This window comes from Panthera uncia, unplaced genomic scaffold (assembly GCF_023721935.1).
Source record: "Panthera uncia isolate 11264 unplaced genomic scaffold, Puncia_PCG_1.0 HiC_scaffold_809, whole genome shotgun sequence".
NCBI lineage: Eukaryota > Metazoa > Chordata > Mammalia > Carnivora > Felidae > Panthera > Panthera uncia.
The window spans coordinates 1-26329 of record NW_026059989.1 but is presented as its reverse complement, the minus strand read 5'-3'; the positions used below and the strand labels follow the sequence as shown (position 1 = coordinate 26329).

General features: G+C 33.9%; 1 protein-coding gene across 1 annotated transcript; it reads right to left on the bottom strand.

Moving 5' to 3' along the window:
• Positions 1–371: 371 nt before the first annotated feature.
• Positions 372–22651, bottom strand: LOC125918451 (GAS2-like protein 3). Its single transcript, XM_049624449.1, has 7 exons — positions 22597–22651; positions 16254–16422; positions 14770–14885; positions 12768–12909; positions 7056–7119; positions 5986–6124; positions 372–1513 (listed from the first exon to the last, which is right to left on the bottom strand). Exons 1-7 carry the CDS (start codon positions 22618–22620, stop codon positions 1295–1297), a joined length of 873 nt encoding a protein of 290 aa, XP_049480406.1. The 5' UTR covers positions 22621–22651; the 3' UTR covers positions 372–1294.
• Between the last annotated feature and the right edge of the window lie 3678 nt (positions 22652–26329).

The following is a 26329-nucleotide window of genomic DNA, read 5'->3' as shown; positions in this document are numbered from 1 at the left end:
AGAGAGAGAGAGAGAGAATGAGCAGGGGAGGGACAGAGAGAGAGGGAGACACAGAATCCAAAGCAGGCTCCAGGCTCTGAGCTGTCAGCACAGAGCCCGACACAGGGATCGAACTCACAAACCGTGAGATCATGACCTGAGCCAAAGTTGGATGCTTAACCAAATGAGCCACCCAGGTGCCCCATGTAGTTTACAATTTAAATAAATTACTTTCATATACATTTTAGCAATTTAATATTTCAAAAACTTTGATATAATTTATCATTTATAAATATATTTATATTGTATTATATTATATTACATAATATATTGTATTATATATTATATCATTTATAAATATATTTATCATTTCTTCTTTGTATACAAGAAAATTTTGTATTTTCTGAGAGATTGAGGAAATAGTCTCAAATCACACAGCCTGGCCTGGCCTCAAACATACCAGGCTGCCCAACCCAAATGGTGTTTTTGTGCGGACAAGATGCATCCTGGGTCTGCCAGCACAGCCCCAGCTGATTTTCAAGCCCCTATCCATTCAGCAGGCAAATATTCTCAATTATTTGAGATTGCCCTGCAAATTTGAACTTAAATCCCATGCTCTGTGCACCATCACTGTATCAGACTGCCTTAAAAAAAATAAAGCTAATTAAAAAGTAGAAAATGCTTGGATGTGTTTCTATGTGAGTTGGGTGGGTTGTGGGTAATGATAACATATGAAATAACAGAAAATATGGATGGCGAAATCATCTTTTAAAAACTTTTATATTCTAGTCCTAAATTGGGAATAAAAGAGGTCTAGTATCAGAAGTAGACAGAATGCTCAACAGGTGAAACTTCTCTTTACCAATAAAGGGGATGGCCAACAACCTGTGGGTTGCAGATGGGGCGAAGGAAGGGAATGAAGATGCATATCAGGATGGTGGTATATGCACTGATGCTGTGTCAATGCAAAAAGGTTTTACACTTAAGACCCAATCTATACAGTATTATAAGCTTCAGTGTTTCTACCTCCTTTTCTTATGACTGATATTGAAACTTACTAGATGTATTGTTTTGCTTTTTTCTTCTCATGATGCAAAATTATGCCTTTTTAGAAAATATCAAAAATGGAATACATTACCTGAAGTATACAAATATTTTCCCCCCAAAATTATATTCAATGTCTGAGTAGTCTTAGCTATCCTGTAGTTAGGAGTTTGTTGTGTTCAAGGTATCTACCCAAACTCATTATACGCTCATGAAAGCAAGAATTCCGTATTTTTCCTGTAGAGTAAAATTCTTCCATTAATAACACGCTCTATTCCAATTTTTTAAAAATTAAAAGAGAAGCAAAAGGAATTTGGTAAAGCAATAAATCCAATTTCAAAACAAGATCTGTATGTAAATAGAATGTAAATGGTGGACTTACTCTTATAAAGAGTATCTTATCCCCAAGTCGGTACCGTCCTTCAGATAAGTACTCAATAGAAAATCGGTGGGAACAACTACAAGGAGGGTCTTCAGCAATATGTTTAACCTAAGATTAAAAATAAACAAAATTTAGTGCTTGTGACAAAAAATATTTTATTTAAGATTAAAATGCAAGGTTATTTGATAAGAAAATCAAACTCAAAGATAAGAATTTAAAGACAGTTGAGCCATTTATCTCTCCTTTACCTGTTGACATATATTGGGATATGTTTTTTGTTGTTTTTTTTTAAGTAGCCTCTATAACCAACCTGAGGCTTGAACTCATGATACCAAGATCAAGAGTCACATGGTCTACCAACTGAGCCAGCCAGGCGCCCTGACAACTGTTGAGATTAGACATTAACTAATCTAATAAAAGCTGGCAGTGACAGTCTTTTTTTTTTTTTTTAAAGTAGACTCCACACCCAACGTGGGGCTCGAACTCAGGACCCTGAAATCAAGAGTCACATATTCTACTGACTGAGCCACCCCCAGCTGCCCCAGTGATGAAGTCCTGAGTCTCTCTCTCCTCCTCCCACCCTACCTCTTTCCCTCCCCCTCACTCTCTCTCTGCCCAAGTGCAATCAGGATCCTAGTGCTTTCACTGACCACTGGAGAAGTTCTAAAAGTGTGTACAACAGTGAAGTCAATTCAAAACACATTACAACACATTAGGAAATACATGAATTCATTTTTAAGCTTGAATTGTTTTATGCCCTTGATTAATATATCTTTGTCAAATCAAAGACAGGCCACTCAGATAAAGCTTGAGTAGGAATTCTCCCTTGTTCCTTAACACCATGCTAACAGTGGAGGGAAATATCTAGATTCTTCCAAAGTTACTGTTTGAAATAAGTAGAGGCATATTTATATCTATTCACCCAAACAGGGTGAAATTCTAAAGAATTCAATTCAAGAGGCAATTTTTCTAAAAGTGCTCACTTTGTATCAATAGTCTGCTAAGGAGATGAGAGTTGGAGAGAAATCCCTACCTCTATCCCTCAAGGAGCTTACAGATTTTTACCTGCAGTAAACATCTAAAAAATTACAAAAACTGGAATATAAAAAGAAATTCAGGAATTTTATATTTAAAACGTGGACATTATAATAAATTGATTAAAAATTAAAATATTTGTTAAGGTATGTTTGATTGAAAAAAAGTTGCATATCCGCCACCATGGAAAATACTTTGTTTTCCTAAAATTACATTTTTGAAAAAGCAAGGCCATGAATATTTTTCTCAATTACTTGTCACACACAGCATATCTAAACAAACTCATTTAATTGAACTTAGGCATGATGTGAAACCAAAATCTCTTCAGATATGCCCAATTTAGCTGAGCACTAATAGAAATGTATGATTGTCTTCATTATCCACCCAACGTGAATAGCCACAGGTGGATTCACCAGGGCCTGATCAGAAGGGTCCAGAATTTATCTCCCTACATAATTCATTTAACAAAATAATATGATCATAAACAGAACTTATTTTCATAAGCCATTCAATTAAGTTTATCTTGTTCATAGCCTGGTATATGTGCACATGTGCACACACATAGTGCATGCATAAGATGGCTAAAAATAAAGTAAGTATGGGTAAAGAATTTACCATTATTAGAACCATTTACACATTAGTTAACCAAAGTAATCTAAAAGGAGGTATTTTTTTAGTCACTACTTTCTATCCATAAATGTTTCTTTTTTTTTTTTATTTTTTAATTTTTTTTTATCCATAAATGTTTCATAGGCATACAGAATTATAGTTGAATACAGCACTCTAAATAATGAATCAGATGATAATTGTTCCTTATTTTAAACCTGACCCCAAGATTTCTATAGACCCCATATGTATAGGTGGACACTGAATGTATTCACGTAGCACATATATATTTGGAGAAATGTGTTCCTTTTTAGTGTTCACAAGAATGTGAACATGAAAAGTCACTACTTTCTTGAAAATATCCAAACACCACTTACATTCAGCAGTAAAGATTAGCGTTGATCCACAATCTAAATAAAGGGGTAAGCTTAAAAGAAATGAGCTATAGGTAAGAAGTGTTCTCTTCTGATTTCATCTATTGCATAATTAACATTAAAACACTAAAGGATGGGGCGCCTGGGTGGCTCCATCGGTTAATGTCCAACTTCGGCTCAGGTCATGCTCTCACGGTTTATGAGTTCGAGCCCCACGTTGGGCTCTGTGCTAAGAGCTCAGAGCCTGGAGCCTGCTTCAGATTCTATGTCTCCCCCTTCTCTGCCTCTCCGCCGCTCGTGCTCTGTCTCTCTCTGTCTCTCAATAATAAACAAACATTAAAAAAAATTTTTTTAAGTAAAATAAAACAAAAAAATAAAACACTAAAGGAAACAGCTAATGAAATTAAAATAATTTAAAAAGGTACTACTCTACTATCGATTATGTACTTTTCACAAATATTTTTCTTATTGCTATATAGTCTTCCGAAGGATCACATACAATGATTATTCTGTTAAGATAATGATTCTAATTCACCTACCCATTGACCTATTTGAGAATATTTATATTGCTTCCAATTTCTCACCATTATAAATAAACACAATAAATACTTTCATGCATTCTACTTTTTTATTCCCCTTCAATTACAACAAAAAGGAAAGAGAAACACTTTTGTGGTTCTTGATATCCATTTGTCAACTTGTTTTTCAAAAGTTTACATCATTTTCCATCACAAGTAGCAATCCCTAAGTATAGTTTTACCAGAATTTACCAGCACCAGATTTCATAATTTAAAAAAATTTTACTAATGAGGCAAATTTTGTGTCTTAATTCCTTGATTATCAGCAAGTTTCAACACTGTATTTTTCTCTTGTGTGAACAACAATTTTTGCCCATTTACCTTCTGGAAATGTTTTTCTTATCAAACTGTGCATGATCTTTATATAATAGGGAAATTAACACAATGTACTTCCTATTTAGTAAAAAAATATTTTGGGGCACCTGGGTGGCTCAGTTGGTTAAGCATCCAATTCTTGGTTTCGGCTCAGGTCATGATCTCACAATTTGTGAGATCAAGCCTTGCATTTGGCTCAGTGCTAACAGCACCAGAGCCTGCTTGGGATTCTGTCTATCTGTCTCTCTTTCTCATTCTCTCTCTCAAAATAAATAAACATTTTTTAAAACTTTACCAATGTTTTCTTCTTTATCATTATTTTAAATTATATGAAATTGAAAATGTTTTACTTTTTACCTACTACATTATCACTGTGTAACATACTGACATTGGCAGTCATCAGATAAATCAATAATATCATGTAGGTAAATATATTTTGGCCTGGTAAAGAGTATTCAGGTTGACATTTTCTTAATCTGTCTTGCAAGGATATCCAAATGTCTTACTATAGACTTTTATTACATTAAACAAAACAATCAAAGCAACACTTTCTAAATGTTTATTAGTAATGACTTATTCATTATTTCTTTTTTAAAAAAATTTTTTAATGTTTATGTATTTTTGAGAGAGACAGAGTGTGAACGGGGGTGGGGCAGAGAGAGGCGGAGACACAGAATCCAAAGCAGGCTCCAGGCTCTGAGCTGCCAGCACAGACCCAGATATGGGGCTCAAACTCACAAACTGTGAGATCATGACCTGAGCTGAAGTCAGATGCTTAACTGACTGAGCCACCCAGGCGCCCCTTATTCGTTATTTCTTAAATAATTGTGTACATTAAGCACTTTCATAAATACTACAGTCTGAAAAAGACCATAATTCTAAGCAACAGTGGAAGCAGAAAGAAATGTTTGCTACTCAGTTCACCTCCATCATTTACTAGACTACAGTCATTGCAGAAGACCCAGCCTGAGCAACTGCAACTCTAACTTCTACATGATGACGAACAGGTCAAGTTAAAAGGCTTTCCAGTTGAGACCCCTTATCTAAAAGTCTGCATATATTCTGTCAGGGCAACATTCACAAAAACCCCATCAATTTGCTCCCACAGCTATTCCTCCTATATTCTTCAAGTATCAGTGTACCATTTACATAGAAACCTTGGAAATCACCCTAGATTTTCTCCCTCATCAGAATTAGGATTCCTTCAATTCTACCTCTAAATATGTCCTATAATTGTTCATTCTGCTTCACCTTCACTACTGCTGCTTGAGTTTAGGTTCTCATCATCTCACACCTGGATTATTACAATAAAACCAATATAATCTCTACATGACCATGAGAGTAATCCTTATAATTTGCAAATCATATTATAATAGTAATAGTAACATGTTTTAAACAAGAATTAATACGTTCTTTGGCCTACAGTACCCTTCATGGTGGACTCCAGCCTATTTGCCTCTCCACTTCTCAACTACACATCCATCCCTTATCTTAAACAAGAAACAACAAATTACCTTTAACAGATAGTGCCCTAAACTCACCAGGGAATGGAAATTAGTACTGGTGTATGTTCTGAATAAGAAACATTTTCTTTTAAATGGAACATCACCTGTGGCAAACTATGAGACTTTGACATATCATAGTTGAGAGAGAAAATAAAGTGATTACTTACAGCTTCATGAAGTTCTTCATGCTGACAGCATGATTTCGGAATGCTAATGGAATCTTCAGGCCCAGAAGTATTAAGTAAGGTCTCTTCCAGTTCAATTTCTTTCTCAAGTTTTACTAATACTGGCGGCTCAATCCCGTATCTGGAAACCAATTAGGAGATCTCATTATTCAAGAAAAGTCTGACCCAAACACTTCCCTGCATATCATGATAGGTTATGTTTTATTTTTAAAGTGAAGTCCTTATGATTCTCTTCTACCAGTTGTTTCACTGGAACATCTAGAAATGCTTTTTAATGTCTCAAGGACTGCCAAAAATTTAAGATATAATCACATCATACTATATATTTGTACTACTGGATGCTCCCAAATTTCAACTGGGATCCCAAAAGTCAGTGACCTTTAAAGTCAGCTCAAGAGTTAGGGTGACTGGGTGGTTCAGTCGGTTAAAGTCAGCTTGAGAGTAAAGACGGGGCTGAGCCAGGTATGAAGGACACCAAGCCTCCACCTTCTTATCAGACCCTCTTTGTGTCCAGAGGATATGCCTTGCCTTGAAGTGCTAAGAGTTTTACATGCTCTTACCCTATTCTTAGTCTAAAAACTTTAAGTAACTACTTTTATAGTTTAATATTAAATGAAGGCAAAGTATATGGGTGAGCAGATGTTGACACATGACACAGCTCACACAAATAGAACAAAGTTAATATAAAAAAAAAGGAAGAAGAAGAATAAATAAGAGATTAAGTTATTTCAATCAAAAATTCTTTTCTTTTAGGGATGCCTTGTGGTTCAGTCAGTTAAGCATCCAACTCTTGATTTGGGCTCGGATCATGATCTCACAGCTCAGGAGTTCGAGCCCCACATTGGGCTATGTGCTGACAGCATGGAGCCTTCTTGGGATTCTCTCTTTCCTTCGCTCTCTGCTCTTTCCCCACTCTTTCTCTCTCTTTTAAGATAAATAAACATTTTTTTTTAAGTATTTTCTTTTATTTATAGAAATAGTGTTCTATCTAAAATAAAGTAGTTTTTAAAAAGTTTATAACATTGAAGTTCTGAAATAATGTGAATGCATACCTTGACACAATTCGACCAATTTCTAGAAGACAAAGATACACCTGTCTTGGGTCTTTGTGCAAAACTGTGAGAAAATAAGACCACATATTTTAAAGGGCAAAATTAAATAGGGAAATGTATTTCTGGCATGGAAGAAGTAAAAGAAAAGAATAATGAAGACACTAGGTTTACTTGTATGGAGACTTAGAAAAGACATTTTTATTTTCTCTACATATTATCATCTTCCATAAATTAAAAAAAAAACTGGCTAACAAGAAGAAAATGAAAACTTACCATGTACCCAAATTTGTAGCATTTTAGGTCTAAACACCTAAGATCTTAGTAACATTAAATTATTATATTTCAGATCTCTCAATAAGAGATATTAAGAGATATATCACTTCAATTTTATTCTAAACTCTCTTTAGCTTAGGACTATGTGTTAATGACCTTCTCAAACTTTTTCAAAAACAGAAAAGAAGGAGCACTTTCTAACTCATTCTATGAGGTCAATATTACCCTGATACCAAAGTCAGACAAATATATCACAGGAAAACTAAAGACCAGTATCTTTTACGAATATAGATACAAAAATCTTCAATGCAATCCTGAAAAACTAAATCCTGGAGCAAGTGGGATTTATCCCAAGAATGCAAAGTTGGTTGAACATATGAAAATCAACCAATATAATGCACCATATTAATAAAATAAAAGAAACACACAATTATCTCAGTAGACACAGAAAAAGAATTTGACAAAATCCAATACCCTTTACTTGAGAAGAATTAGAAGAAGGAGGAGGAGGAGAAGAAAAGACTCAACAAACTAGGAATAGAAGGAAACTTTATAAATCTGAAAATGTACATCTTTGAAAAATCCATAGTTAACATCATTCTTAATGGTAAAAGACTGAGAATCTTCTTCCTAAGAATAGGGAAAAGATGAGGATGTCCACACTCTCCTCTTCTATTTGGAATTGTACTGGAGGTTCTAGGCAGGGCATGTAGGCAAGAAAAACAAATAAAAGACATCCATATGGGAAAGGAAGAAGAAAAACTATCTCTATTCACAGATGACATTGTCCTTTGCATCTAAAATCCCTAAGGAATTTATTAAAAAAAAAAAAAGGCAAACAAGCAGGTTCAGCAAAGTTGCAGGATACAAGATGAGTATACAAAAATCATTTCACTTTATATACTAGAAATAAACAATCTGAAAATGTAATTTAAAAATAATTCAGTTTGCAATGCTTCAAGAAAAATAAAGTACTTAGGAATAAACTTAATCAAAGAATTGTATGACTTGTTTACTGAAAAGTACAAAATATTGTTGAAAGAAGATACAAATAAATGGAAAGACATCCTGTGTTCATGGATTGGAAGACATAATATTGTTAAGATGACAATACTCTCCAAAACTGACCTACAGATTCAATGCAATCCCTATCAAAATTCCAATAGCCTTTTTTAAAGAAATGGATAAGCTGATAAAATTCATATAGAATTGTAAGACAGAATAGCCAAAATAAAAACAAAGTTGGAAGACTCACATTTCCCAATTTCAAAACTTACTACAAAGCTACAGTTAAGCAAGACAATGTGTTACTGGCATAAGGATAGACATATAGACCAGTGGAATGGAACTGAGTGTCCAGAAATAAATCCAGACATTTATGTTCAATTGATTTTCAAAAACAGTGGCAAGACAACACAATAAGGAAAAGAACAGTTTTTTCAACAAATGGTGCTAGCACAACTGGATGTCTACATGCAAAAGAACGAATTTAGACCCTTACTTCACAACATATACAAAAGATAACTCAAAATGGATCAAAGACCTAAAGATAAAGGCTAAAACTATAAAACTCTTAGAAGGAATAAGAGGTAAAAATCTGTGTGGCCCTGGATTAGGCCATAGTATTTTATTTATTTATTTATTTTTTTGGGGGGGCAAAAAAAAAGTAATAATTTATTTTTAGTAAACAAATTGTTTTTTTAATTGTTTGGTTTTTTTTTTATGTATTATATATATATTTTTTTATTTATTTTTTAATATATGAAATTTACTGTCAAATTGGTTTCCATACAACACCCAGTGCTCATCCCAAAAGGTGCCCTCCTCACTACCCATCACCCACCCTGCCCTCCCTCCCACCCCCCATCAACCCTCAGTTTGTTCTCAGTTTTTAACAGTCTCTTATGCTTTGGCTCTCTCCCACTCTAACCTCTTTTTTTTTTTTTTTTTTTCCTTCCCCTCCCCCATGGGTTTCTGTTATGTTTCTCAGGATCCACATAAGAGTGAAACCATATGGTATCTGTCTTTCTCTGTATGGCTTATTTCACTTAGCATCACACTCTCCAGTTCCATCCATGTTGCTACAAAAGGCCATATTTCATTTTTTTCTCATTGCCACGTAGTATTCCATTGTGTATATAAACCACAATTTCTTTATCCATTCATCAGTTGATGGACATTTAGGCTCTTTCCATAATTTGGCTATTGTTGAGAGTGCCGCCATAAACATTGGGGTACAGGTGCCCCTATGCATCAGTACTCCTGTATCCCTTGGATAAATTCCTAGCAGTGCTATTGCTGGGTCATAGGGTAGGTCTATTTTTAATTTTCTGAGGAACCTCCACACTGCTTTCCAGAGCGGCTGCACCAATTTGCATTCCCACCAACAGTGCAAGAGGGTTCCTGTTTCTCCACATCCTCTCCAGCATCTATAGTCTCCTGATTTCTTCATTTTTAGGCCATAGTATTTTAAATATGACACCAAAAGCACAAGTAATCAAAGAAAAGATAAACTGAACTTAAAATAAAAACTTTCATGAATCAAAGGACACTATCAAGACAGTGAAAGGCAACCCAAAGACTGGGTGAAAATATTTGCAAATCATGTATTTGATAAGGGCCTATTATTCAGAATAAATAAAGAACTCTTACAAGGCAACCAAAAAAGATAAAAGACCCCCCCAAAAAATGAGCAAAAGATTTGAATAAAGATTTCTCCAAAGAAGACAAATAAAAGGTCAATAAGCCATGAAAAGATGGCCAATATCATTGGTCATTAAGGAAATGTGAATCAGAACCATAATAAGCCACCGCTTCACATCTCCACTAGGATAGTCATAAAAAACAAATAAATAACAAGATATGAAGGTGTGTTTCACCAGTGGGAATGTAAAATGGTGCAGTCACTGTGAAAAGTTTGGTAGTTCCTCAAAAAGATAAACATAGAATTACTACGTGATTCAACAATTCCACTTTTGGTATATCCCTGAGAGAATTAAAAACATACATTCACTCAAAAACTTGCATACAAATGTACATAGCAGCATTATTCATAATGATCAAAAAGAAAAAACAATCAAAATGTCTATCAGATGATAATGTATTTTAAACAATGCAGTATATCCACACATAGAATATCATTCAGCCACAAAAAGGAATGAAGTACTGTTGAATGCTACAACATAAATGAAACATGTTAAATGAAAAAAAGCCAGACACAAAAAGCCACATATGTTATGGTTCTATTTATACAAAATCTCCACAATATGCAAATCGATAGAGAAAGAAAGTAGATTAGTGGTTGCCAGAAGATGAAGGTAGGCAGTAATTGGGACTACTTGTTAATAGCTTTGAGTTTTCTTTTGTGAATGATGGAAATGTTCTGGAATTAATTAGTGGTGAGTGTTGCATCACACAGTGAATGTACTAAAAACCAGTTAAGTGTACATTTTGAAATGAAGAACTTTATGTTACATGAAGTACCTATCAATTTTTTTAAATGCTATCAACAAAACCTATTATGCTTAAAATGGTTAAGATGCTAAGTTTTGTTCTGCATACTTTAGCACATTAGAAAATTTTGTTTGATTTTTTTTAAAGGAACCCAAATGTTAACCTAATGGTTCAAAGATACTTAATGAAAAACAAAGTCAGAGAAACAAAAACCTTGACCATTAGAACTCAACTAAATGCACGGTAGTTGTGGATCATCTACCTTTCTTTTCTTGTCCTTAGAGTTAAAAACTCTAGGAAACTTCTGAACCCTAACAGAATAATGGTATATGTGATGAATAATATGCATACTGACTTCCCCAATGGAAATGGCAATTGTTCTTTGATTTATGAATATTATCTATTATATAACCCAAGCACAAAGTATACTCTTCCAAAGCAATAGCAAGGCCTTATTTTAATTTAAAATTCATACCAAAAGGAATGTGTCCTGCAATTTTTATTAAACTTGTTTCTCTAAACACTTAAAAGTACCTTAAAATAGCATGTTTGCTTTTTTAATTGTTTTCCCTAGCAAAATGTAAAAAATTAAGAGTCTTATCTCTGAAACTTTTAGAAAGTAAAAACATTAGGTCATCAGTTCAATGCCTAGAAATGAATTAATGTTACTGGCAGTGCTTTATTTAGTCTTATACTGACCTTCAGGACAGTCAGAAGATGCCATCTACTTAGAATGAGAAACATACAATTTTATATCCTTTCAGAAACAAAAATTAGAAAGTAGAGACTTCAAAGCATGTCCTCTTCCCCTTGATCTCTACAAGCTGTATAGGACATTAAATCAACCTCATTGTCAATAACAATCAGCACACCTGGATTAAAGCAGGGTGAAAATGGGGGTAAAATAGTAACTCATTACATTTTTTTTTAATTGTACAGTGGATAGGAATATCCAGAGACATATCAAATGGGTAGCAGTGGGAGCAGCCTACCCTATGTGCAGGCAACAAGGGTGTGCACAGTGAGAGAATTTATTTTGTTCTTTTTTTAGTTTATTTTCTCAGTTTATGTTTGATATGAAACTATGAACAGATGGTTACCTAATAGCCTGAGTCTTTGCTTAAGGTAGTGGAACTAGTTACTCCTTTTTTTTTAAGTTCAGAGAATTTTAAAACAATAATAAAACCGTCTAAAAATTGGTTTGTTTTTTATTATCACCATGAACCAGCAATTCTAAACAATGTCAGCGATAAAATACTTGTCTCTACCAGGGCACATTACTACTCCCATGACCCTCACCAACCCGTGGTACACTACTGTTCCTATCAAAACATTATCAATTCTATATGTGTATGTATATACATATACAAATGCTTTGAGGAAATATATACATATAGTAATCTAAAACTTAGGTATCTAAGATACCTAACACTTCAGTCCACACAAATGCTTCTACTAACTTAAAGTACATGAGACAATATGTCAGTAATTCTTCAGTAGAACATGACTTTTTAAAATGAATTGTCAAAAACATGAATCCACTTAGATAATCAATTTGTCAGCTACTGTGTATAAGGTAAATCTAAATACCACCATGAGCATAAACTATTTGGCCTTCTGTTATTTCTATAATTATTCAGTTAAAAAGAAATTACTAATAATTTAGACTTTGTAGAATAATTCTGAATGAAAAGATTCATTAGTAAAGGATTAGTCCAGAATCTTCCCTTGAACAACTCATTTAGGAAGTAAAATATTTCTACAGCATTCTAAATATATGAGATCTTTAACTATAAATGAAAAGCCTAATATATATGGTTTAGAATCTGATTCTCCAACTGTTTTACATATATTTAAAGTATAAATTTTTCTAAGAAAATGAGATATGGAATTTGAGTCCTTATTTGGGGAAAAAAAAAAATTAGATGTGAGGCATACAAAAGTACCCTAATAAACATTAAACACAATGATAACAACAACACTTACCTAAACCTTCAGATTCAAAGAGGTAAGTCTCATCAACCCCAATGTGCCTACACCAGTGAAGGAAGTTTGCAGTATTGTCTCTAGCAAAGAATGAACCTGAGACAGCATCTTTCTTACAGGGCACTTTTCTCATTGGAAAATTCTGGAAAAGGTGAAAGAATAATTTCAAAAATGCAGATCAAAAGTATTTTTATTAGATATCCATTATGATATTACTAAGTAAATGTTTGATGTATTGAATGTCACTTAAAAGTACACATTAGGAAGAAAAGATATTTTCAAAAATTATTTTATTTTACTTTAAATATATTTCAGAAGATGATTCCTAGAAAATCAATCTAGTCAAAACTAGCAGCAGGATTAAGCATCTCTAACCTCTTTCTTCTTAAAATGACACAGAAGTCTTAATTAAAATTAAAAAATGACAGTCTAATAATTCCAAAGCACATCTAAATGTCTCTCCATATGCAGGTAAATACAAACACAAAATTATTGCTATGTTAAAGGTTAATGTTATGTTAACTCAGTTTTGCTCATTTCCTTATCTGCAGAGTCATAAATATGGTTCTGAGTTTCTTGGAGAGACTGTCAAATAAGGAAGTAGTAACCCATTCTTAATTCAAGTTCTTTGAAAACTGATGGTCTAAGTTTTATAGAATCCTAATTCTTTGACTATCTGGACCAAGAATAGTTAGATAATCTTGCTAAGGCGGAGTGGTTTTAGTTCTGTTTTAAATTTTTACTTGAAAAAGCAATTTATGCATAAGATTTTTTAAAATGCAATAGGCACCATAGGGTATAAGTCTTTCTCCCACTTCTATCACTCAGTTCCTCTCTTTACCTAGAGCTAACCACTATTACCAGTTCCTTATATACCCTTCCTGTTGCTGTATTTTCCAGAATTAAAACAGTCTTGTGAGTTTTTGTAATTGTCAACTGAAATCTTCTCACTCACATGTTAACAAGCATCGCTACGCACAGAGTATACATATCTGCACCGACAGAATGCTACATAAACATGCTAGGCTGCAATATGATTTGTGTATGTGCACATACACACTTAACAGTAGGCTGTAGGCATCTTTTGGGGTGAAAAATAACAGATTAAAATAGTCATTTCTAATGAATGGATAATACATTCCACTCTGTTTAGGTACCATAATTAATTTTTAATAATTTCTTTATTGATAAGCATTTAAGCTGCTCTTAACTTTTTTGCACACTCATTTGTGTGAATTTGTGGTTATTTTCCTAGAATAAATTCCTGGGAGAATTACTTTATGTATCAAAAGATGTGCTTTATTTTCAGTGTGCTGTCTATCACCCACTGTCTCCCAGCAAGATGATACCAATTTATATTTCTACCAACACTGTGTGAGGGTCCAGACCCCACATTCACAGACCTCAGATCTCATCAGTGACCAATGTCTGATGAAAAGAAGAAACCTCGTCTACTTCAAATCATGAATTTAGGGTCAATGGAAGAAAAATGTCTAAAAAAATTATTATTCATTCAACCAAATTATAGAATTTACCATCAAGACGATATATATATGGAGAATATGATGATGATGATGATAATGCTGATGATGGTAATAGTAATGGTAATAATAATAATAATAATAGCCCCAAACTGTGTGCCAGGGACCAACACAAGCTTTTTTCTCATTTAACTCTCACAAGTGAGAATACTGTTCTCAGGAACAGCTAACTAGTTACTGGATATTAACTTACACTAAATGCTAAGCTAAATACCATCCATACGTTACCTCATTTAATTTCACCAAACCTTCACAAATAAATCTAACAAGGTAAATGTCAATACCTCCATTTTGCAAGTGAGAATATTTTTTTCAGATGCTCAAAAAGATTAGGTAAATTATCTAACGTCTTGTAGATACTTGGGTGGAAGTTCACAACCTTTCAGACATGATAAGAAATGTACATAAACAAACTAATATGTACACAGGTATAAAGTCACTACTGTCAAACATGTTCTTACCCCAGGATCTTCAGAGTTGCATGTTTTCACCATGTTTTGAAGAACATCAATCAGTTGGCATAGTAGTACTCCATTATCAAGTTCTTCCAATAATCGTTCTGCCTTAACTTCAATACCTAAAAACATATTTTAAAGTTAAGATCTACTAGAAACAGTAAATTCAAACAATATGGTTAAAATTTAATTAAATGTAATTAGATTATAGCTGAAACACAAAACAAATTTAGATCAGACCAAATATTCACTCTTAGAAATTACCGTTAAAATAGGTAATGCCAAACTACATGAAAGACAACTGAAACAAAAATATCTGTGATATAGAAGGAAAAATAAAATGACCATTTATTTCATTTTTTAAAAACTAGAGTGTTTTATTTTTCAATATTAACTGTTAATGTTAAGTTTTGATTCACTGCACGCTACTGCTTACACAAGAAAAATATTCTCTTTATATAAGATAGACATTGTTACAATTTTAAAATTATAGGTAATAACATAACAACCACCCAGGGAATACCATCTTTTCACCTCTCAAACCTTTCTTTAGAACCATTATTATTACATAATAAACTTTAAAAAAAAATTACCAAATCATCAGGCTGATAAAAACTGTGCAGTTTTTTTTAATTATCTTGAGAAGGCCATAGATAAGCTTTATATATTCCTTTTCACAAAAACTTTGGAGTGCTACATGAAATTTTGCATTTAAAAAGAGAGCTTTAGGGGGCATGTGGGTGGCTCAGTCGGTTAAGCATCAGACTCTTGATTTCAGCTCAGGTCATGATCTCATGGTTCATGGGATGGAGTCCTATGTCAGGCTCTAAGCTGACTACACAGAGCCTGCTTAGGATTCTCTTTCTCTGTTTCTCTCTCTCTCTGCCCCTCCCCACTCATGCTTGTTCTCTTTATCTCTCTCTCTCAAAACAAATAAACATTTAAAAAGAGAGAGAGAGAGCTTTTTTTCTGGAGAGAAAGTTCAGAGCACTCCTCAATTCTAATTGAGTAAAGAAATATGATGCCAGATATTCTCTAACCTGACACTTCCTCCTAGGGTTTACATGCCTCTACTCCTCAATGCCTCAGAAATAGCAATCATTTTAACTACAGTATATATTCTACTCAGAATTTCATTCCTTATATAAGATTAAGGTGGGGGAGGTCAGTAATATAGACCCCAATATCAGACCTATATACTTTAAAAAAAGATTTTAACATTAACAACTGAAATGTTAATTATTCAAAGATCACTACTGACTCCTTCTGTTAAGCCTCAAACTTCCTTACTATCCAAGTCCTAAGGTTCAGGGTGAATTGGAATATTTCCCCAACTAGAATGTAAGCTTGTTGAGAACAAGAATATCATATACTTCCTTCACTAAATTATCCCCAGGCTCTGGAACAATCACTCCCCAACAAAGAGTAAGATTCTCAATAAATATTTACTAAATAAAAAATACAATTTTGAGTATCTTTTCAGGCCTTACCTAACAAACCAGATAGCCATATTGACAGATCTTCTTGCATGGGCAACAGGGTGGCTTCATGCCTCACAGCTATCCACTCATCATACTGACAAACATCAGCCAACCCTGGCCCATGTCTGGGGGTCAGAGGACTCCGCGGACTTAGAGGCAGGTCTTCTCCAAACCACACCTAGAGAAAAACACCAACTTTTTTAAAAGTCAGCATAACTCACATCTATATTTAAATGATGAATTATAGACCATATATTATATACACATATACTAAACTGCAGCAATTCACAGAAATTTATAAACTAGAAGCAAACTATTAATCTAGACACTTGAGATATTTTCAGTATTCAATACTGTGGTAAATATAAGTAAATCCCTAATCAATGAATCGATATCAACCAACAGGATAAAGGCCAACAAATACCATTTTCCTTCACCTGCTAGCTAAGTTTAATAAGTTACTTGATCAGGGGTGTCTGGGTGGCTCAGTTAAGTGTCCCACTGGTTCAGGTCATGATCTCGCGGTGTTTCCTTCTCTTTCTGTTCCTCCCCTGCTCATGCTCTGTCTCTCTCTCTCAAAAATAAACAAACATTTAAAAAAATAAGTTACCTGATAAGACCTCAGCTTCTCAGCTCTAAAATGGGTTAAGATACATCTTTGTAGTGTCTAGCATTGGGCCTAGCAGTATTTGTTATACAATGGATAAATGAATGAATAAATGCATAAATGACATTTTATAAACTTCTGGTCATTATACAAGCATTATCTAAAAAAAAATCTAAATAATCTGATTTTTGCATGGCCCACAATCTAAGAATGGTTTTTACATTTTTTTTCTAAGTTTATTTTTGAGAGAGAGAGAGCAAGCTGGGGAAGGGCAAAGAGAGAGGGAGAGAAAGAGAATCCCAAGCAGGCTCCATACTTGAATTCCAAGTCAGCATAGAGTCCGATGCAGGGCTTGAACTCATGAACCATGAGATCATGACTTGAACTGAAATCAAGAGTTGGACGCTTAACCGACTGAGCCACCGAGGCACCCTGATTTTTACATTTTAAAATGGCTGTTATATAAGTACCTACATAATTTGTTATATAATGATGTTATATAATAATGATGTTATATAATAATGTTATATAAGTACCTACATAAGTACCTACATAAAAGCCTCCATTTTGCCTATTGGCTCATAAAGCCAAAAATATTTACTAGCTGGCCAATTCCTGGTTAAGAATAAAAATTGACAGAAACATACTGTCAATCCGACACTCACAAAAATTTGAAATACAATTAGATATATTTTAATATAATATTATTTAGAGAAAAGACTATCATCTCTCAACTCAGGAAGGGGTATTTGAGCCCAAGTGAAGTGATGAGGGGTTCTCACAGGAGGGAATCTTGAAATGGAGGATTAGGCCTTGAGTGAGATAAGAGAGTGTCCACACCTGGGAAAAGCCCTGTGCACGGTATCAGAACCTGAGTAGGATGAGGGTGTCCACAGGGGAAGATGAGGGAACAGCCCAGTGCAGGGTGTCAGAGCCCAAGTGAGCTGAGAAAGTCATCAATACAGGGAGCAACAATGGGAGACTGGTTACATTCACAGGGATTTATCAAATGGGAGCCAGTTTTCTCACTGCCAAAGAAGAGAGGTATAACTCTTCTACGGAATGAGAGAAAACTAGAATGAATCCTATGATGACAGGAGTATCTTTTACCAGAAAGCAAAGAAGGGCTCAAAGAATGATCGGGACATACCAAAATGACATAGATGTTAGCGTAAAGGGACTTCTACTGGCTAAATCAAGAGCAATTTGAGCATCAAACAATGATATAAATGGATTATAACACATTGAGTAAAATAAAAAAACTATTCTTTCATATAGATAAAAATATATGAATAAACTTGGATTTTGATGAGGAATTAGATGTTTATATAGTTTCAAAGTACTTGCCCACAAAATGCTTATTACCAAGAGAAGAAAGAATAATTTTACAGTAGAGAAACCTGACAGATAGCAACTTAACCAAGTAACAAAGGTAAACACCATCAATAATGGGACAAATCAAAATCACATTCTACCTGAAATGATGCAATGAGAAAACACAATATCCCTCTGTGATATTCCTGCCAAAGATGCATAACCTGAATCTAATCATGAGAACAGGCAAATCCAAACTGAGGGACATTCTACAAAATAATTGGTCTATAATATTCAAAAGTGTCAAGGTCATTAAAGAAAGCAAAGCGTGAGATACTGTTCTAGACTGAGACTAAGGGACATGGCAGCTAAATGTAGCTTGTGATTCTAAACTAGACATTATGGGGACTACTGGCAATACTTGAATATGGTCTGAATATTGATTGGATGGTAGTACTGTACCAATGTTAATATCCTGGCTCCAATTATTTTATTGCAGTTCTGATAGGAAGATGTCTTTATTTGTGAGAAATACACACTAAAGAATTCAGAGGTAGTGGGTCATTAGATTGGCAACTTATTCTCAAATGGTTCAGCAAACAAATACCTCTGTTCTACATTTAAAGCTACTTTTCAGGCTTGTGATTACTTTAAAATAAAGTTTTTTTTTTTTATGTTTAAAAAAAGAGGTATGAGTATAGGTAATACCAAGTGAATCTAGTCCTTTCTTTTTTTTTTTTTAATTTTTTTTTTCAACGTTTTTTATTTTTTTTTGGGACAGAGAGAGACAGAGCATGAACGGGGGAGGGGCAGAGAGAGAGGGAGACACAGAATCGGAAACAGGCTCCAGGCTCCGAGCCATCAGCCCAGAGCCTGACGCGGGGCTCGAACTCACGGACCGCGAGATCATGACCTGGCTGAAGCCTGACGCTTAACCGACTGCGCCACCCAGGCGCCCCAGTCCTTTCTTGATTTTTAAATGTAGATCATTTTCCTGCTAAAATATATTAAACTTATTGAGGTTTATTTAAGGCAAGTCTTACTACACCAAATCAAAATCCACATCACCATTGTTAATCCAGACAAATTTTGGAGGAAATAAAAGAAAGAAAGAAAGAAAGAAAGAAAGAAAGAAAGAAAGAAAGAAAGAGCTGCTTTCAATCTCCTATGATGAGAAACAAACACATTAAAAAAAAAAAATCCCAAAGGCAAAGAAAGAAAATGAACACAAGAGGAAAACAGGAGTAGTGAAACTCAATTAAAATATCCAAAGACAAACAAACAAACAAAAAACCCATAACTTATTTCAGGGCTGTTATTTCAGGAACTAAGGGTAGAGACTGGAGAATGAACTCCTAAATATATGAAGACCCTATAAAGTTTTAGGAAAAAGACAAGATGTCCTTTTTATTTGTTTCTCTGAATTCTCTTACAATTATTTCAAAGGGAGTATAGCAAAGATTTACTACCTAAATCTTCCTTTCATAAGCATGTCTTATTTCTGTTTATAATCCCAGAACTCAGTAGAAGACATAGCACATGGTACTAAGTCACATATTTGTTGACTAATTGAGGATATTAGCAAATGACTCTGTGTACCATCAAAATCAAGATGCATCTCACATTAGAGGGTATTTCATAGTCAACAGAATCTTATTTGTCTGTTAACCATTTGGCTGAGCTGGAAAAAAGGCACAGCATTTGCAAATGTTTGTCAAGGAAAGATGTGCATTAGTTAGAAAGGTGGTTTTGAAAAAAATCATCTGTGAAAATGGAGAAGTTAATATTAACAAGTCATTCTAATTTCTTGCCACATTAGAGAGAAGAATACTTGGATTCTCCTACTATTGCCATAGAAGATTCTATAATAACCTGGGCTGGTCAGTACCATATTAATGTTGTTAAAAGTTAGATGTAAATAGTAGAAACTGTCTGTGTAAAGGTTGTTCTCAAATATGCGAAAGCTGTCATATTGCAAAGATTCTTAATCCATAGGTAGTCTGTAGATGAACTTGAGTACATATATAAACAACTTACATTTAGGCAAAATTTTATGCCTACATACAAACAGGCCTTTTCTCAGTTCATAGCTTTTTGTCAAATTCTCAAAGGGGACTATGACACAAAAGAGATTAGGAACTATTGTTCATTTGTAGACTGTATGACTATTTACTAATCAGAATGAAGGATATAAATTAAAAAAGAGAGACAAGGAAGATCTTTTTTTTTTTTTAAGTTTATTTATTTATTTTGAAAGGGAGGGGGTGAAAAGCAGAGAAAGGGAGAGAGAGAGTCCCAAGCGGGCTCCACGCTCAATCCCACAAACTGTGAGGTCATAACCTCAAGAGTTGAAATCAAGAGCTGGATGCTTAACTGACTGAGCCACCCAGGTGCCCCAAGGGAAGATCTTAATGTATTAAATTAATAAGAAATCAATTGACAGGTGCCTGTGTGGCTCAGTTGGTTAAGCATCTGACTCCTGATTTGGGCTCAGGTCATGATCTCACATTTTGTGGGTTTGAGCCCCGCATGGGGTCTCCGTGCTGACAAATGTAGAGCCTGGTTGGGACTCTTTCCATCTCCCTCTCTCTCTGCCCCACCCTGTCTCTCAAAAATAAATAAATTTTTCAAAAAATAAGAAATCAATTAATCAGCTATCTGATGGATGTCTCCTCTCTACAAGGCACTTATGAATATGCAACTGGCTTATATAATTAGCTGAGAAAGAGGTGAAAATCCTACAAAGTTCTCACATTCATCAGAGAGAGAATCAAAAAACATCCATGAGAGATGTCAAGGGTACTCTTATAAAGAATTAATAAAGATGAATCTGTAAAATCTGGATCAGAGAAGATTTCATAGAACTTTAAAACAAAACTCTGAAGAAAATTACCAAGTTAAGAAAATATTAATGGCATTAGAATAGAATGAGAAAAACATGATCAATGTGGCAATGATATAAAGCACACCATAAGGAATCAAGAAAAAACTGATGACATTTCTGAGACTTGGGTAAAGAGGTGAAAAGAGGACAAATAGAAATAATCAGATTAAAAAATGGTATTAAAAATGGTTTTGAGTAATGAAGGAGTTTTGAGCATCCTCAGTGTGGGTTTGAGAGGACTCAGAGGGCAAGAACAAGACCTTTTGGAACACTGCCATGGACTTCCAAGTCCCAGAAGGAAAAAAGTATAATAGAACTCTTTATTAACAGAGTGGAGGATACAGCTGCATAGTACACACAGGAGGGAGTATAAGCAGGATCATGTTCAGAGTTGCTAACATTTGATAAATAAATCATCTTCTCTAGGCTTCACTCACTGCCATCTTTCTAAGAATGAAAGAAAGAAAGAAAGAAAGAAAGAAAGAAAGAAAGAAAGAAAGAAAGAGAAAAGAAAGAAAGAAAGAAAGAAAGAAAGAGAGGGAGAGAAAGAGAGGGAGAAAGAAAGAAAGAAAGAAAGAAAGAAAGAAGAGAAAAGAAAAAAATACTTTCAAGATACAAGTTTAATCTCCAGTTTTATATCTGGAGAATTTTGTTGTACCAATGATGCAACCAAATTTTGGAAGTGTCTACTATGCAACATATATTCTAGTAGGCACTTTGCTCATGTTCCCTCATTGATTCCATTGATTTCCTCACAACGACCCTGAAACATAAGTGCTATTATCTTTACCTTGGAGGTAAGGAAGCAGAGACTCTTAGAGGTAAAATAAGTTGCCAGAATCTCACAACCAAGAGTGGCAGACCCAGAATGAGAAATGATTGATTTTAAAGTTCTCACTTTGCAAGGCAAATTTTATTAATAGCTGCTTGCATCTTTATAGGTAGAATTTCAATGTGATTTTTATCTTTAAGATTCAAGCATGTTCTATTTATATCAAAAGAAAACATTTAGAAGAATATAGAAACAATATAGCAAATACCAACTCTGGACATCATTCAAATTTAAGATTATTCTGGTTTGTCTGTTTATCTTGCCTCCCCTGACCAAAAAGCAAACAAAAAAACACTAAATTTTAAGTTTTAATGCCTGGTCATTTACAGTCATAACAGGGCACAGAGACAACTGTATAAAATAAATAATTTATAATTCTTTTCATTGATAGCTCTTTTAATTACAAACACATAATAAATTGTAAGGAGAGGGAAACTACAACATATTCCAATTCTCTTCCCTCGGTAGTATAAGTAAGATGGACCCACAAATTCTAAGGAACTTTTGAGTCTTACAAATATTTAATAAAAAAGTTAAAATTAAAATCTTTTCAGAGCTAGAAAGTAAAATATATTAATTCCTGTAACTAAAATTTGATACTTAAGAAACTAGTTCCTTAAACACATTTTGTGATAATTTTAATATTTTACTAATTATCATAAATTTATTATAATCTCATAATTTAAATACATATTTTTCCAAGAAAAACACTTACTTGAATTGCAGGTTGCATGGCCATCTATGTTGAAATGAAAATGCTTTTCTGAAAATAGAACAAAACATTAATATGCAAATAGTGGTAGCTTTCCTACTCCCCCACCTCCAAATTACAAGGAATCTGCTTTAATCTTCCATTTAACTGAAAACCTAAAACTTTTTCTTCTATTTGGAATAGTATGACTGTAGGAGAATTCAATTATCACCCCTAGCTTCTCACTTACGAAAGTATTCCTCATTTAAAAGAGGAAAACCTAAAACACATTTAATATGTAGTTTCTGGCATTGATATCAAAGTAATTCTTGAAGCATCTGGCGAGTAAAATAAAACTGACAATAAAACTTAGCACATATAAAAGTCTCCCAAAAATTTCCCCTATAAACATAATGTAAACTGTAATGCAAACATAAATATCACAACTGATACCGAAGTCAAGATAAAGAGATCGTATAAGTTCATCTGGACTTTGTATAAAGTCACAGGCTTAACCATTAGCTTCTTCTGCCAGACAACAAGGTAATAAAGACAGACAGCAATTTTAACTATGAAACAATACTCAGGGACTTTCTATAACAATTCTTCATAAGCTATTTTATCCATAAGGTGCTAAAGACAAAAAAAAAAAAAAAAACAGAAACAAAAAACAGCAATTTTAACTCCAAAGTACTATTTTTGAAATGTATAAGAAAAAACTACAATTTAATTAATTAAGTTAGGTTAATAAAATTCTTTAATGTATTTTTAGAAAGGAAAAAAAGTGAAGAGTTTAAAAACACTCACAATAACATAGACAATAACATATAAAATTTAGGAATATTGATTGCTTATACGAGCATAATATACTAGTCTATTTTTTATTGTAAACCACCATTAAAACATTCTAATAAAAAATATAAAATGGTTTATAAAGCTATAATGCTATCAATTTCCAAGGAAAGTTATTTTCTCCTCTAAGATATACCAAACATACCACTTTTCTTTCAGGAATATTTCTGCTGGTACCAAAGTTGAACTTGAGCTAAATCTAACAAAAATCTAATATTACATCACGTTTTCTTTGCGGGAAGGCAAAGGACAGCAGAATGTCCTTTTTGATGTCATTTTTCCTTCCCTCTACCATAGCAAAAGGCCAAAGTACAATTGAGCATTACTAATAAGCTTGTTATGCTTCCCACGAGCTAATTCAGTGGGGAATACATTTTCCTTTAGCATAAATAATCCTTTGTCCTCAACAAAGATCCACAGTAAGAAGCTTCCGAGACCATTTTTTAAAAATGCAGCAAAGAAGCTGCTCCCATTAAAATAAGGAGTCCCACATAATCAGACAAGAGCTTTAACAGTTGGAACTGCCAACCCAAAACAAAAGAAGGCCTAAATTATAAGGCGTGTGCAAATCAAGAACAGTGACACATTCACAAAGAAGCTATCACAAGAATGTTTAGTAGTTGCACTTTTTATGCAAAAATCCAACAGAATTCGTTTTATGAAAGAAATCAAGAATTTGTGCACAACCTTCAGTCACTTGAACTTTAGCAGAAGAGTCTTTTGTGTATATATTTTCAAAACATTCTTCTTGTATAATGCAAAGAACTACTTTTAAGATGACAAAATATGACCATCTAAATTACCTTTAAAAAGAGATTCTTTAATAAAATCATACTCAGATAAGCTATAATGTATCTTCACATAGGAAAAATTATCACATATGCAAATATATACTTTTATTGAGAAATTTTTATAAACTGAGATGTATCAGTAAACCATCAGTTAATTAATGAGTAGTCACCATGTCCCAGATACTAAGAGCCAGTTGTAGATATTTTCTAGTCACTTACTATTATCTTTCTAAACCATTTTTGTGTCTCAGGCTTTTAATCCCAAGAGTAGCATCTATTCTAGAGTTGGCCCCGACCCCAGTCTGCATCATAATTATGATTCTTGCTTCTCACTCATTTGATTACCTATTCTCCTCTTTTCTATCTTTCCCTAAAAGTCTCAGTCTCTATTTTTCTCATATAAACCAATTATGCTGAGTCAGCAACATTTTTTTTTTTTGGGGGGGGCTGCATCTTAATTAGCAAATTATTGCCTTTATTTTGTTTTGTTTTTGTCTTTCTTCCTTTTGGGGGGAGTCTATTTCTATTCTTTGCCAACTTGAGGAAGTCCTTTCCCTTAGATTTGGGCAAAAAGACCTCTCATGTGACCAAGTCCAAACTATACTGTAACACTGCTGGGCATCATTCACAAGACCAGGAGCTTATCCGGAGATCATAAGGGAAGAGTACTATACTTAACCTTTAAAATCTGGGGAAAACAAAACACAGAAGGCACTCACCTACCTGAAACTTGAATAGGATTTGTACCTAACCCACTTACTCATCTTAGAAACAAGATCAGTCATGAGGTCCTTAAGATCATTTATGGTAAGCCTCTTCATACCAATTTGACTTCAGATCATGATTGGCAAAAATGCCAACCTGTTGAACTGATCCTTTGTCCCATAGCTGTAGGCTCTGAAACTGAGTACATGTTTATTCCTCACCCATGTTACAAGATATGGCGGGAGAGCATAAAGTGGCAAAGCTCATTCCTGGTACAAATCAGGGGGCCAATTTAAAAAAGAATGGCAAAAAAGCAAAGAAATAAGGTAAGTTTTTTTCAGAAAAATAATGATATTAACTGCACCATACCACATATCATACTCAGACACCAGATTATTGCCAAGATACATAAGCTGCAGGGATATGATAAATTCCAAAGTTGGGATAGTGGGATAATGTTTACTGCTGAGGAGAGGGAGGAAGATGAGATTGAGGAGAAATGGCTTTCAACTGTACTGGTAAGATTTTATTTCAAGATAAGTGGTGAGAACACAGGTGTTATACTAGTCTGTACACCTTTCTGTATGTCAAAAACCATGTCATCATTTTTCAAGGCTTCATTTAGAAAAATAGTTGTAAAAGATATCCTCTCTGATTTGTTCAGGGGGAAAAATGTCTTAGCTTTAAAACTTTGAGTTAAATATTTTCTAATTGCCTACTAGGGAAAATAGAAATGTTATAGTCATACAAAACATATTTCACTTTTTTAATGTGTTCTAAAACAACTCACCATAGAGACACCAGCTATAGTAGTAAAAAATAGCAGACACATCTGGTTTGATTTCCAGGTCTAGCATATTAACTATATGACCTTGGGATTCTTAATTTCTCTGGTTCTCAGTGTTCTCATCTGTAAAATGAGATACCACCACCTCCTTCATATGGCTATTATAAAGATTAAGTGAGATGATACATATAAAGGACCTGACAGATAACTAGCACTTAACAAATTAGTTGGTATAATTAATACTGTGATGAGACATAATTATAGTTTATTTAACATAACTTATCAAATTAAAAAGAGATAAGGCTAATAACGCTCAGAAATTATTAAACATAATATGGATAACTTATTTTACTAACATAAATAAATATAGTTTAAGTGAAAGCAAAAGCTATAAAATGCCCATGTCATAATTGGGAGGATGCTCACATATTAATTTATGACTCACAATTCTCTTGGCTAGAATAAAAGTCTTTAGGAATTTATCTAACATAGGCCCTTTGCTCCATTCAGCCTATCTCCTCATTGTTCTCCCTCAGTTTCGTTCGTTTCTGTGGCTATATTGCGGTTCAGGCTGTATGCTTTTCCATGTGGTGTATACTCATTCATTTATTCAACAAGCATT